The 12,438-nt window shown below is 38.7% G+C and overlaps 2 protein-coding genes across 2 annotated transcripts; both read left to right on the top strand.

Moving 5' to 3' along the window:
• Nucleotides 1–255: 255 nt before the first annotated feature.
• On the top strand, nt 256–3,727 carry ppa1a (inorganic pyrophosphatase 1a). The gene is made up of 11 exons (XM_070851923.1): nt 256–328; nt 529–593; nt 1,335–1,388; nt 1,639–1,758; nt 1,844–1,930; nt 2,020–2,146; nt 2,248–2,375; nt 2,630–2,715; nt 2,974–3,043; nt 3,416–3,455; nt 3,545–3,727. Exons 1-11 carry the CDS (start codon nt 268–270, stop codon nt 3,571–3,573), a joined length of 867 nt encoding a protein of 288 aa, XP_070708024.1. The 5' UTR covers nt 256–267; the 3' UTR covers nt 3,574–3,727.
• Nucleotides 3,728–5,349: 1,622 nt separating this feature from the next.
• sar1aa (secretion associated, Ras related GTPase 1Aa) lies at nt 5,350–11,109 on the top strand. Its single transcript, XM_070851761.1, has 7 exons — nt 5,350–5,386; nt 6,298–6,370; nt 6,664–6,783; nt 7,566–7,631; nt 8,773–8,876; nt 8,977–9,108; nt 9,228–11,109. Exons 2-7 carry the CDS (start codon nt 6,313–6,315, stop codon nt 9,342–9,344), a joined length of 597 nt encoding a protein of 198 aa, XP_070707862.1. The 5' UTR covers nt 5,350–5,386; nt 6,298–6,312; the 3' UTR covers nt 9,345–11,109.
• The last annotated feature ends 1,329 nt before the right edge of the window (nt 11,110–12,438 follow it).

Below are 12,438 nucleotides of genomic sequence, written 5' to 3'. Positions count from 1 at the left end.
GCCCGTGCTTGTTGGATACAGATGTCATCACTGTAACCACACAGGAGCCGTACAGAAGCCGGCGTGGCTCTGCCATCTGGCTTTTACACTCATCATAAAGCAGCCATGTTGTCACATGCTTGTAGCTGTCAGGTCTCTAAACCTTGGCTTAAACAGTGCGCATGCCTGCTCCCTCTGTCTCAATGACAGCCTGTCAGTCAGGAGCTTCTTAGCCCTCCTGAATTAGTGCACAGACCACAGAGGGACAGTTAGAGACCAACAACAGACATGAGCGTTACCATCGAGGAGAGGGGCAGGCCAAACACCCAGGAGTACAGGGTATTTTTCAGTAAGCACAGCTCTTTGAATAAACTAGTTTATGTGTTAGAGGGGATTTTTACCCTTCCTGGATTGTACATGGTGTAAAAGTTGTTTGATTAACGTGTGACAAGCAGTAACTACTGTCATAGCTGTATTGTAAGTAATGGTAGAGCTTTATGAAGGGATTGGACACTTTTTTAGCTAAAAATTCATTACTCCTTTCCATAGAAAACTCTGAGGGCAAATACATCTCTCCATTCCACGACATCCCCATCTACGCGAACGAAGCAGAGGTGAGCATCATGTGCCACTCCTGATGTTGCAGGTTTTTGCGACTTTTAAAAAGTAGACCTATATTTGCACCTTTTGAACCACAACAGGTCGTTCTTTCGAGTCAGTTGTTCCACACCTATCATTTGCATTTTCAAAAACACAATTATGTTCTCCAGTTAACCAAAATGAGTCACATCAGGCAATATTGAGGAAATCTGTGCTACTTTTTTTCCCATTTGCTTTTTGTATTCCCCAGCCCTTGTTGCTGTTTTGGCTTCAGGACAACGTGAATGATTGTTGCCAATTGCCAATTTGTCTGCTGTGGTAGACAAATGTGTTTCCCTGTACCACCCGGGGGCCGTAGTCCGTGTGCTACCTTAACTGACTTCACTAGCTGTGCCTTTAGTTCAGGCAGAACTTGGTGCTAACTAATACACTGAGAATTTATAGGGGAAAAAAGGTTCACATCGCAGGTTCAAGAGTCCTTTCTGTGTCTGTTACAGGTCACATGTGAAAAATGTGCTACTGTTCTCTCCATTTTTAGTGTTATATGAATCATTTATCTGTGGCACGCTAACTTTTGCAGTTATTGCCAATATATTAGTGTCTATTTTTTTTTTTATACATCAGCCATTCCTTTCAGCATCCTGCAAGTTAGTGCTGCAAAGCTGTCTGTTATCATTGTGTTGTCTTTTTCATAGAAGTGAATGAAGAACAGGAAAGAGAACCCATGCAAAACTGTATTTCTGATCATCTTGCAGAATATTTTTCATGCTGTTGTGGAGGTTCCAAGATGGACAAATGCAAAGATGGAGGTATGTGTATATGTACATGTTTTGTTTTTGCAAATGATCAGTGTCTTCATTGATAATGTTAGCGCTTATTCCACCCAAATACTCTATATAGACACATAAAATAGCCAGCCGATTGCACTTCAGCTCATATGTTTTTTTCTTTCAATGAATAATGTTTTTTTTTATTAACACAGTTGAGCACTGTGGGGGTTAGTGCTTCCTTCTGTTTTATCAAGTTGATGGAACTGTGTTTTTTCCACATGCTTATCAGATTGCCACCAAAGATCCTCTGAATCCACTGATACAAGATGTGAAGAAGGGGAACCTTCGCTATGTGGCGAATGTGTTTCCTCACAAAGGCTATATCTGGAATTATGGAGCGATTCCACAGGCAAGTCCTGCTCAGAGGATATTGGCCCAACAGGAAACCAGACCATGTATTTGCTCCATCAAACATGTGCTTTCTCCCGTCCCAGACATGGGAAGACCCCAACCACAAGGACGGCGACACAGGATGCTGTGGAGACAACGATCCTATTGATATATGTGACATAGGGAATAAGGTACTGGAACAATACTGACTCTGGGCTTTGAAGAGGCTCATTTAAAATAAGCTTTTTCAAAAAAAAAAAAATGTGTCTTCGATTCTCAGGTGTGCTCTCGAGGAGAAATAATCAAAGTGAAGGTGCTGGGAACTCTGGCTCTGATCGATGAGGGAGAAACAGACTGGAAGGTCATTGTGATCAATACAGAGGACCCTGAAGCCGCCGACTTTAACGGTATGAATGACCTGCAATAGAAGCTGCCGGCCCAGCTGGAAGATAAGTCATCAGTTAAATATGGTCTTATGCATTCTAAAGCTGTTGTTGACTTGTTGCAGATATTGATGATGTTAGACGACTTAAGCCAGGATACCTGGAGGCAACTGTTGATTGGTTCAGAAGATATAAAGTCCCAGATGGGAAACCTGAAAACCAGTTTGCTTTCAACGGAGAGTTCAAGGACAGGGTACATGTTTTAAACTTGTATTAAAAGTATTAATGTGTAGAAAATGTTAGATGTCCATTGGAACATAGTAGTTTCATGCTTACTTAACAGTTTTTCTATCAGTATCCTTTTCAGGGAGGAAAGATGGGATATAAAATGTTAAACTGCTTAATCTCTTCCATTAAGAATATTCACTTTTTATTGGGTTTTTTTTATATTGATGCTTTCTTGCTTTCTGTTTTTGGTTATTGCGAATAAAAAATGGTGTCTTCCAGGATTTTGCTATTAAAACAGTCAAGAGCACCCATGAGTTTTGGAAGGCATTGATTTCTACGAAGACCAATGCTGGCGAGTTAAATTGGTGAGTTCAATTTATAATCACAATTCAACTTAAGCTTCATCATGCAAACCAGGCTGTATGATGGTATATGTGACAAATGCTGTTAGTGATAATAGCGCAGTTTCATCCTGAAATAATAGACAGGACACTGACAGGGATGTGAATCAACTAAATTATAATCCTGTTGGATAATAGAACATATTCTGTAGCTGCTTCTTGCTGTTTTAAAGATGAAATTGTTTCCTTTGTTTGTTTGTTTTTTTGGCTTTCTTGAACCAGCATGAACACCAGCGTCTCCGACAGTCCGTTCTGCTGCTCCGCTGGGGATGCAGAGGCCGTGGTTAAGTCTGTGAGTCCCTTTTATTTCCAAATTCATGTCAGTCCACGTGCATCCCTTCCCTAATGAGACTAGAGATGATAAACATAACAGCGTGGGGTATAACCTGGTAACACACAAGCCCTCAGACAAAAGGAGAGGATCATTAGTGAAGAGGCGGAGGACAGAGGAAGGCTAAAGGCGATATCTTTCACTTCACTTCAACTGGCTCGTTTGGCAATATGAGGCTGTTGGTTTTCAGTTCAAACAGAAACCAGCGTTTCATGGCTTTCACAAAATAACAACCAGACCTCTGACATGAAAGATGATTCTTTGTGGCATTTAATGAGCTACATATGTAGGGCATTTGTTGAGCAAAAATAACAGCATTTGATGATCTTACAGGCATGTGCTTTTGGAGCTGAAGAGCCCGTTCCAAGTTCAGGTGGGTGTTTGCACATTTATTTGTTTTATTCCAGCGATTCTATGTCGTTGTCACATGAAAATCACAAATGCTTGATGTGTGTCTTTCAGTCGACAAATGGTTCTACTATGAGAAGTAAGGAAGGAAGGAAAATCATGGGCGAAAACCTTCAAACCTTCAAACCTTCCTTCTCTTCTTTCTTCCTTCATGTGACTTCAATGCATCAGAGCAGCACATGAACTAGATTAGATTTCATGTCACATTTACCTGCTTCTTTGTTCACACTTGGATGTCTGATGCTTTTGCTGTCAAACCTGCCCCACTGTTTGACTGTGACACTTGTTAATGGGAAGTAGCCTTTAATTTCAGGCTCTGCAAAACATTACAATAAACCACTCTAAATCCTTGGGTATTGTGTGTTGTATTGATTTTATTGCCACTATCATGTATTGCTATCATCATCACATGTTCTTATTCTACAGAATCTACAGAATATGGATCTTAAGTGGATAAAGATGCTCTGCCTGTGATATTTGAAGTAAAACGCGTACACCCATTTTTGTACATTTCTGTACAGTTCTCCATCCAATAATTCATATGGAAATGTTACTAATTGCTTTACTGCCTGTGGGCAATTCTAATAAATTATGTATTTAGCTTTCCTAAAATGTAAAAGCTACTTAACAGTACAAATGACTATTAAAGTGAGGCTGTAAATGGTTAATCCCGATGGATGCTTCTGTTGGCTGCAAAGGAACAATAAGCTTCAAAAAGCACTAGGGGCCATTACAGTGTGGTTAGAAACCATGGTAACAACAGCTAAAAGGTGTGCAGTTATTCAGATAAAAACATTATCTGTTTTCCTGATGATATCATACTGTATCTGCTGTGATTACACGACAGCCTATTTAACTTGCTGCCTGATAACAAATGTATGCTACAACAAAACTAAGTTATTTCAAGCACATTTACATGTATTTTGTAACATTTTTGTTAGATATTCCCTATAAACAGAGTTACACACGTCATCTTTTTCTCTATAATGGAATAAACTGAAAACATGCAAACACAATGCAATGTTAACCTACGTGCAATATTGCAGACATATGTTTAAAAAATTATCTCATATATATTATAGAATATATATTTCAAATACTATCTAGAAGAATGTTAATGGTCCCAGTGTAAAATCCTACATTCTGATAAATATCACATTATTTCAGGGCTTTTTGCTTTGAGATTATATTTCATTTATGTTGTTGTTTTTGCAGGGGGAAGGTAAGTTTCCACATCATCAAGAAAAAATCTTAGATTGGCTTTTTCTTGCAGCTGTAGAATTAGAATAAGATGTTGACTAATGTAAAACTAATGTAGTCTAGTACAACAGCCCTGCAACAAATCCTACTTTTATGAAGGTTACAATGCTCATGTTTTTTTGAAACTGTTTTAGATTGGTGTGGATTCAACAGCATGGTTATTTTGAAGGATTTAGTTTGAAGTGGTTTTGAACTGTATTGCATTATAAAGAGAGGTACCTCTCTTTTGTAGCCTACACTTGCCAGTACAACTCAACGACCCCATAAACTACATCCTCCCAAATTACCATTCAGATAAAACTTCACCTCTCTGAACCAGTTTAAACAAAAAGCTAATCATTTTAGGCTTCACACATGGAGGAGTTATTGTAGGGCGGAATTAGACTGCATTCGTTTATTAGTTTTCGCTAAATGTACCTAATAAACAGGCAACTGAGTGCAATGAGTAATTGGGGGACTACTTTATAGCCCGTTGCACCTGCTGGTCGCCAAGATGGGGGCGCTAATGCAACACACTGGATGCCAAACGCCGAATTTTAAAAACACGAAGAAGAAGAAGCGGCGCTCTGATTGACTGTTTCCAAGGAGACCACCGATACTACTGAGCGCTGGGCTGCTGGTCAGTACCGAGGAGAGGTAAGTCAGCTAATGCTTAAATCAGAAAAATAATGCTATATAAAGACAAAATAAAGCATGTTGTGGCGTTGACTCATTCAGTAATGTGTTGGTAGTCCGTTAAACGTCGCTTTGACGCACCTGAGATCAGAATCTAGAAAGTACTAGAGGTTTTGCGGCAGCTAACATGCTAATGCTAACTAGCTAGGAGGCATTATCTAGCTAGTTACCTGCTTAATGCTACCGTTATGTCAGCCCATCGTGGATTCGTTATCACAGCCGGAAGCGGTGATGGTGAAAACAGGTGTTTTGGTCGCAGTAGCTGAGTTCTGTGATCATCAAATTTTGCTCATCCAAAGGTAACGTTACCGCTAACTAGCCATCTGCTACACGTGTTGGTGCAGCTGTAGTGTCACGTCAAGGATATTTAAACACCTGAGTGATGTAATGTAATACAATAATAGACCTTCTTCTTCAAACGTGTGACTTGTTAAAGTAGGAAAAGCACAGGTGAAACAAATTTAGTTGACGATTGCTCAGGTCAATCAAGTGCCCCAGTTAGCCATGACAGAAAAGGTCTTATGTACTGCAAATAAATGCTACGCTATTTAAAAAATGTTCCGTTTTCGTACAAACTACTAATGTAGTACTGGATGTTAGTTGACCCAATGCTATGGCATTCTCCCTCTGCGTTATGTTGATGTGTGTTTCTCATATTTGGTCCACCTTAGTTACATTCAAGGAGGAGCAAAAATATTAGAAGCTAATCACAATATGATGAGATCCAATTCCACCATTCATTTTAGTAATTGTTGAGGAAATAGTTTGTGATGACCACTTCAGTGATACAGTATCAAGGCAGGGAAGACTATTTTTCTGGTCAAAGTGTATGTATTATGTAATCGTAATATCTGACCTCTTTCTTGTTTCAGTCAAAGACCGTCAAGATGTCATTTATATTCGACTGGATCTACAATGGGTTTAGTAGTGTTTTACAGTTCTTGGGTAAGTATTGGGTGCAGTTCTGCAGTGGTTTTAAAAGCAACAGAGAACTATTAAGTAAAAAAGAGTAAGCTGTGTATGTGAAACAGAGTGTAAAGTAATGTATAACCATGAAGCATTCCTTCTGAAATGTAGCCAAGGTCATACAACTGTTAAGTTCCTCACAGGTGAACTCATGAGCAGTACTCAAGTGAATGTTATCGGTCATGTTCCATCTCTGGCATGAAGCAGGATTTGGCTTTCATCCATGAGATATGTGGGTCATTTGTGATGCATTTGTGAAACATTTCCTCCAGGTCTGTACAAAAAGACTGGGAAGCTGGTCTTCCTGGGCCTGGACAACGCTGGTAAAACAACACTCCTACACATGCTGAAAGATGACCGACTTGGCCAACACGTGCCAACGCTGCATCCAAGTAAGGAGGGACTCAAATAGTAGCTCAGCTGCACAGAGATACTCATTTATTGTAGATGACTGTCTTGCAACATGAGCCATATTGCGGAATTACTTTAATCTGGGCAAAGTATTGTGATAGTATCGTGAGTTACTCTGTAATTTGAAGCCTTTTTTTTTGTGTCAATTATCCTTTAGTGAGCAAATATATTCCACATATGTTCCTCTAAAATATTCAAAGCTCAATTTTTGGGATGATACAATTGTGCATACTGTAATGAAATCAAAAGAAAGTCATGTAAAGTGACAGGCACAAGGTTGATACCAAGATAAGACAATAAATAGACAATGAACAAACAAAGCAGAAAACATCCAAATACAAGAACAGAACAACCAAATAAACAAAAAACAACTGAAAAGTTGGACCATAATAGAAAAAATAAATGAAGATAAATAATAAATAAAGGAAAAGGGAGACGCCTCCCCTCCCCCTCCCTCGCTCAGAGACTTCACTTTGCAAATTGGAAAAAAGATATAATATGATATGAGTGGTTTCCACATCTTATTGAATTGTAGAAGTTTGTTTTCCAGAACATATCTTCTCTCCAGATGGATGGTATTAGTCTCATCTGGTAGCCACATCTTCGTAGTGGCAGGTGTGGTCTTCCATACCATGAGAATTAATTTCTTTGCTGTTATCAGGCAGTAAGAAAAAAATAGATGTTGCAGCATGTTTGGTCTTCTAGATATCTCAGATGTGCTGTAATTTGCAGCCTTGTTAAAATTTCTGTTTTTTTCTCAAAGCTTCTGAAGAGCTGACAATCGGTGGGATGACATTTACCACGTTTGATCTGGGAGGACACGTACAAGGTGAAATCGCCATCCAGTTTTTCCACCAATTACACAATGTACTGCTTGTGCTGCCACAACATATTTAGGTGAAATATCACATCGATATTATTAATGGAATTAACTTAGGCTTCAGCACAGGATCAACAATACGTTGACATAGTTCGACATCAAAATGGATGTGTTGCACATTATCAGGCTGTTTAATTCACCTACAGTAAAACAGTATAAATAGTTCAAATTATTTTATACATTTTGTCTTTAAAGAAATACAGGGAGGAGCAGGTGAGCACTGAAAATAGATTTACTTGATAGCAAAATATAAAATTGTTACAACTGTTCTCAATTGTCTGTTGAAAAGCTTAAGATTACTGAGCTTTTCTGTCAACTTGCTCTATGCTGCCTTCACTATCAGTAGTCTCTACTGCTGTCAGAAACATGCCCGTGAAAAAAAGAAGCAAGTTGATCAATCACAGTTCTGAAGACTGCCACATGGTGTCTCTGTAGCTCCCGCAGCGCAGATGTGTAATTCAGATCAGCTTTGATGGAACCACTGAGCCTAAAATAGTGAGTGGTTACTGAACGACATTTAAATATTGTGCCTGTGCTGCAGGAAATATACATGAAGGAAGACAGCCGTTCCGTACTGGATTATGATATAGATGGATAACTTCATTTTGTACTAATCTTCACAATATTAAATCAATCTCCTGGTGAAATTGTTAATTTGCCTTTTTAGAGTGAAATGCTTTACTTAAAAAAATAAAAAAAAAAGTTATGGCTCCTACACAGGTCTTTTCACTTATGTTGCTTGATGAGAGCTTGTGTGTTCGTGCACACGTTTGATTGACGGTCACTCTCCTGTTAGCTTTGACAAGGCAGAACAATTTGCACGTCATCGTTGTTATTAGTTCCTACTTAGGTGAATCTCTCTAATTAGCCAAAGGAATTGAAAACCTGTGCAGGTGTGCATTAGGATCTATGAAACACTATCTGAAGATGGTGTCACTTTGTTATTGTACACAAGAGAGAGACAACAAAAGTTACAATTTGATTTCACCAGTTAAAACAGCTGCATTACAAGCTGTGGACGGCATTTACTATCTTATTGAATAGCTGCAAGGACAGCTGATTCACAAGCTGTTGTTTTCTGTGTCGATAGCTCGAAGAGTGTGGAAGAACTACCTGCCTGCTGTGAACGGAGTCGTCTTTCTTGTAGACTGTGCAGATCATGACAGACTCACAGAATCCAAGACTGAACTCGACGTAAGATAAAACATCACTCTTACAAGCTGTTCCCAGCAGACACGACTGTCTGTTAACGGTAGATGGATGGATGATGATTGGGCTGCTCTTGTGTTTCTAGGCTCTCCTAGGAGACGAGACCATAGTCAATGTGCCGGTGCTGGTGTTGGGTAATAAAATTGACCGTCCTGAGGCCATCAGTGAAGGAGGATTGAGAGGAGCTTTTGCTCTTGATGGTCAAGTTACCGGAAAGGTAGGAGTGTCAGAGACCCTGTCTTTTAATACACAGAAATAATATGATCACTGTGTGTGTGGGCACATGTCCTTGTGCCGATGACCGCTGTCCTCATTTTTCCATATTGTTATCGACAGGGTAATGTCTCTTTGAAGGAGCTGAACGTCCGACCGCTGGAGATTTTCATGTGCAGCGTGTTGAAAAAACAAGGCTATGGGGAAGGTTTCAGATGGTTATCGCAGTACATTGACTGACATGCAGGACTGAAGCTTAACCAGGAGGGACTTTCTTGACACATTTTTATGAAGCGTGACAAATTCTCTCTGTTTGCCAGCGTCAATCAGCCCAAATTTCAAACGGTGTTATTAAAAGCATATATTGAGAGCATATTCTTTTTAGTACTTAAAGCATTTATTCAGGATTTAAAGGTTTCTATGCAAACTTTTAAAAGTGGTTCATGGTGAACTGTCCTTCCTGCGTTATTAATGTGAGCGTTAACCAAGTTGTAACATGAGCAGTCATACATTATGCAAGAATGTAGATATGTACACATCAGCGTTGCATTATTTATTATGAAATAGACTAACTGCTCTAGTTGGAATTTAATAGGGAAGGATGGAAATTATGATGATTGTGGTTGGTAGTTTAATGCTTGTCTGACATCAGATTAAAATGGCAGTTTAGATTTTAGAATTAGACAAATAACCGAACACAGATCAATTTTAGCTCATTTAATCTGATACTACGCAAGCCACTGCCTTCAAAGCATATAGCCAAAGACGAATGCTAATGACTTTGGAACTAGCAGTGAGAGAGATTTGGACTTAACAAAAGACATCGTTCACTCTGAGCTCTGAGCCAAAATAACGTCAAATCCCCTTTAGAAACCCAAAAAGGAGAAAAGACAGCACGTCCCTTGAATAAAGGCAAAGATGATTGAGTGAACTGAGTCAAATTGAAGCGCTCATGAACGCTGATGAACGTGCTGTGAATAATGTGCTTCTCACTTTCTTGTTTATTTTTCCTCTAACATCTTTTCCTAAATGTGTTGACCCAAAGTGATGTTACACGTCATGATGAAGGCAGCTAATCTGAAGTATGTTAGTTGGACTGAAATAAAGTCTTCATTATCGTTGGCTTTGGAGTGTTCAGTACAGAACTTTATGACTTTCAGTGGCAGCCCTTGCTTTATTGTATCATGAAGGCTGTAATAATGCATCGCCCATAAAATGTCATGAAGCAATAAAGTAGAATGACCAACTGTGCTGTAGCAGAGACAATCTTACTCCACTGTATTTGAGAGTAGGAAAGAATATGTGGTTCTGAGCCTGTTTATTAAAATGAACTTATTCTTAATTATTTATTAATTTATTCTAGAGCCTGAGCAATATATAGGTATGTAATCAGCATGTAACAGGGATGAAGTGGTAATGTACTTTTTGACTATCTGAAAAGATATGAGAGTGCACTTACAAACATCAACATGCTAATCTAAATTATTATTCTAATGTTATTCTGGATACTGAAGTACTTTTGTTCTTTGAGTCCATGCATGTAAACCTGGATAGGTTTTTACAATGACCTGTTCGCATTCGTATCCTCATTATGAGAAGCCGGAAATAGATCAGGGGAACAGAGACACGCGATCATTGTAACCATTGTAAGTGTTTCCTGTGTCCCATGTTTACAGGGTATCATTTAGAATCTTCTGTTTAATAATATATGCAGGGATATTTGTGACTGATTTGAAAAAGTACAAAACAGATTTTTATACAGGGAGTCTAGAGTGTTTACTTAGATAAAGTATGCATGTAAACAAACTGCTTTTCCTTTGAACAGTGTTCTGTACCAGTTGCTGAACTCCTGTAAATTATGTATAATACAAATGTAAATGTTTGTACAGTAACCTCCCTCTAGCTGGCACTAAAAAGTAGTGGAGTTATTTATAACTGACTATAGCTTGAAATAATCTGTGCAAATAGTTTTAATGACAGCATTCACATTAAAATTGATCGATGTCATGAGTGGTTCAAAAGTTGGAATAAAAACAACAGCTTTTTTTGGACTCAACTGGCCGTGTGTCATTTTTATTTTTAACTTCAATAAAAGCCTTCTTCACGCACTCCTCGTCCTCTAGTGCCCCATTTTGTTGTGGCGTTCCCCAGGGCTCTAGCTTGGGTCACTTATTAGTCTCTCTTCAACACTGACACTATTAATCAAACAAGCTTTAAAGATAATTCACCCTCATTGCACTTTTTCATGTTCCAGTTCTTTCACAAGTTAACTCATGATTCATTCAATGAGGAGAATTAGGAATAAGGCGATGAGCAATTGGAAGACTCAAAGATAACATTTGTCAAATACGCTTTTTGAACTTAGGGGGTCAGAACTTGTATTGCAATCAAATTTTAGATTTGTGTGCTTACTTTGTGTGCGTGCTCTTTAATCTATCGACCAATGTGAAGCCAGCGGGCTGTAATCTTTCATCATTTATGTCATCATATGTCAATTTTAGTTCAGATCCATCATTACATGTTCAAGTAGTTCAATTGGTGCAATCATTTTGGCACATCACTCAGGTTTTCTTTTTGTTCTCCGTCTGTTCACAGTCTCTGATGCTTTTATTTCCGGGTTTATTTATTTTGATTGTTCTTATTGTCATATCAACCAACTGCAGTTACTGAAGAGTGCTGCTTCTAAGCTTTTAACACACTCCAAGAGAAGAGACCATGTTTCCCCTAATCCTTGCTGCCCTTCACCGTCTGTTTGGCAGCATTAAAAATCATCTTACTGCTTAAATTATCTGAACATCCATTTGAACACAGACCATCGTGGTGCCCAGCTAAAGAAGCTAACTTTTCCTCTAGGGCAACAACTACTGGATGGACTGCCATGCAATTTCGCACACACATTCGTGTTCCTGTCAGGATGGATTGCAATCACTTTGGTGATGCTCTGACGTTACATCTAACACCATGATAAGGTCAAATCTGTCTAACAAGCTAAACTAAAATGTTGAGCATGGTAAATATACCAGCTTAGCATCAACATATTAGCATTTAGCTCAAAGACCTGTGTACCCTCACAGCTACCGGCATGGCTGAAGACTCTTGTCTTGCCTTGTTAAACCAAAATCAAGAGCATTGTTCCCGAATTGGTGTATACATGAAATTTAGTATTGTAGTATTGTCAGCTGATGTATTTAAAATAATGTTGAGGTCTGTTTTGGGAAATATGCTAGTTTTCCTACATTACATCTCAGAAGGAAATAATGTACTTTTTTGGTCCACTACTAATAAAGGATCGCTACTATTTATGCTAATTGGTGAAAATGTTATACCTCAAAAC

This window comes from Pempheris klunzingeri, chromosome 20, assembly GCF_042242105.1.
Source record: "Pempheris klunzingeri isolate RE-2024b chromosome 20, fPemKlu1.hap1, whole genome shotgun sequence".
In the NCBI taxonomy this organism is placed as follows: Eukaryota; Metazoa; Chordata; class Actinopteri; order Acropomatiformes; family Pempheridae; genus Pempheris; species Pempheris klunzingeri.
The sequence above is the reverse complement of the archived record's forward strand: the minus strand, read 5'-3'. Positions and strand labels throughout refer to the sequence as shown.

Coding starts and splice junctions, on each gene's coding strand:
- ppa1a (XM_070851923.1), top strand. CDS start 268: ATGAGCGTTACCATCGAGGAGAGGGGCAGGCCAAACACCCAGGAGTAC. Junction 329..528: donor GGAGTACAGGGTATTTTTCA/GTAAGCACAGCT, acceptor TCCTTTCCATAG/AAAACTCTGAGGGCAAATAC. Junction 3,456..3,544: donor AGAGCCCGTTCCAAGTTCAG/GTGGGTGTTTGC, acceptor TGTGTCTTTCAG/TCGACAAATGGTTCTACTAT.
- sar1aa (XM_070851761.1), top strand. CDS start 6,313: ATGTCATTTATATTCGACTGGATCTACAATGGGTTTAGTAGTGTTTTA. Junction 6,371..6,663: donor TAGTGTTTTACAGTTCTTGG/GTAAGTATTGGG, acceptor CATTTCCTCCAG/GTCTGTACAAAAAGACTGGG. Junction 8,877..8,976: donor AATCCAAGACTGAACTCGAC/GTAAGATAAAAC, acceptor TTGTGTTTCTAG/GCTCTCCTAGGAGACGAGAC.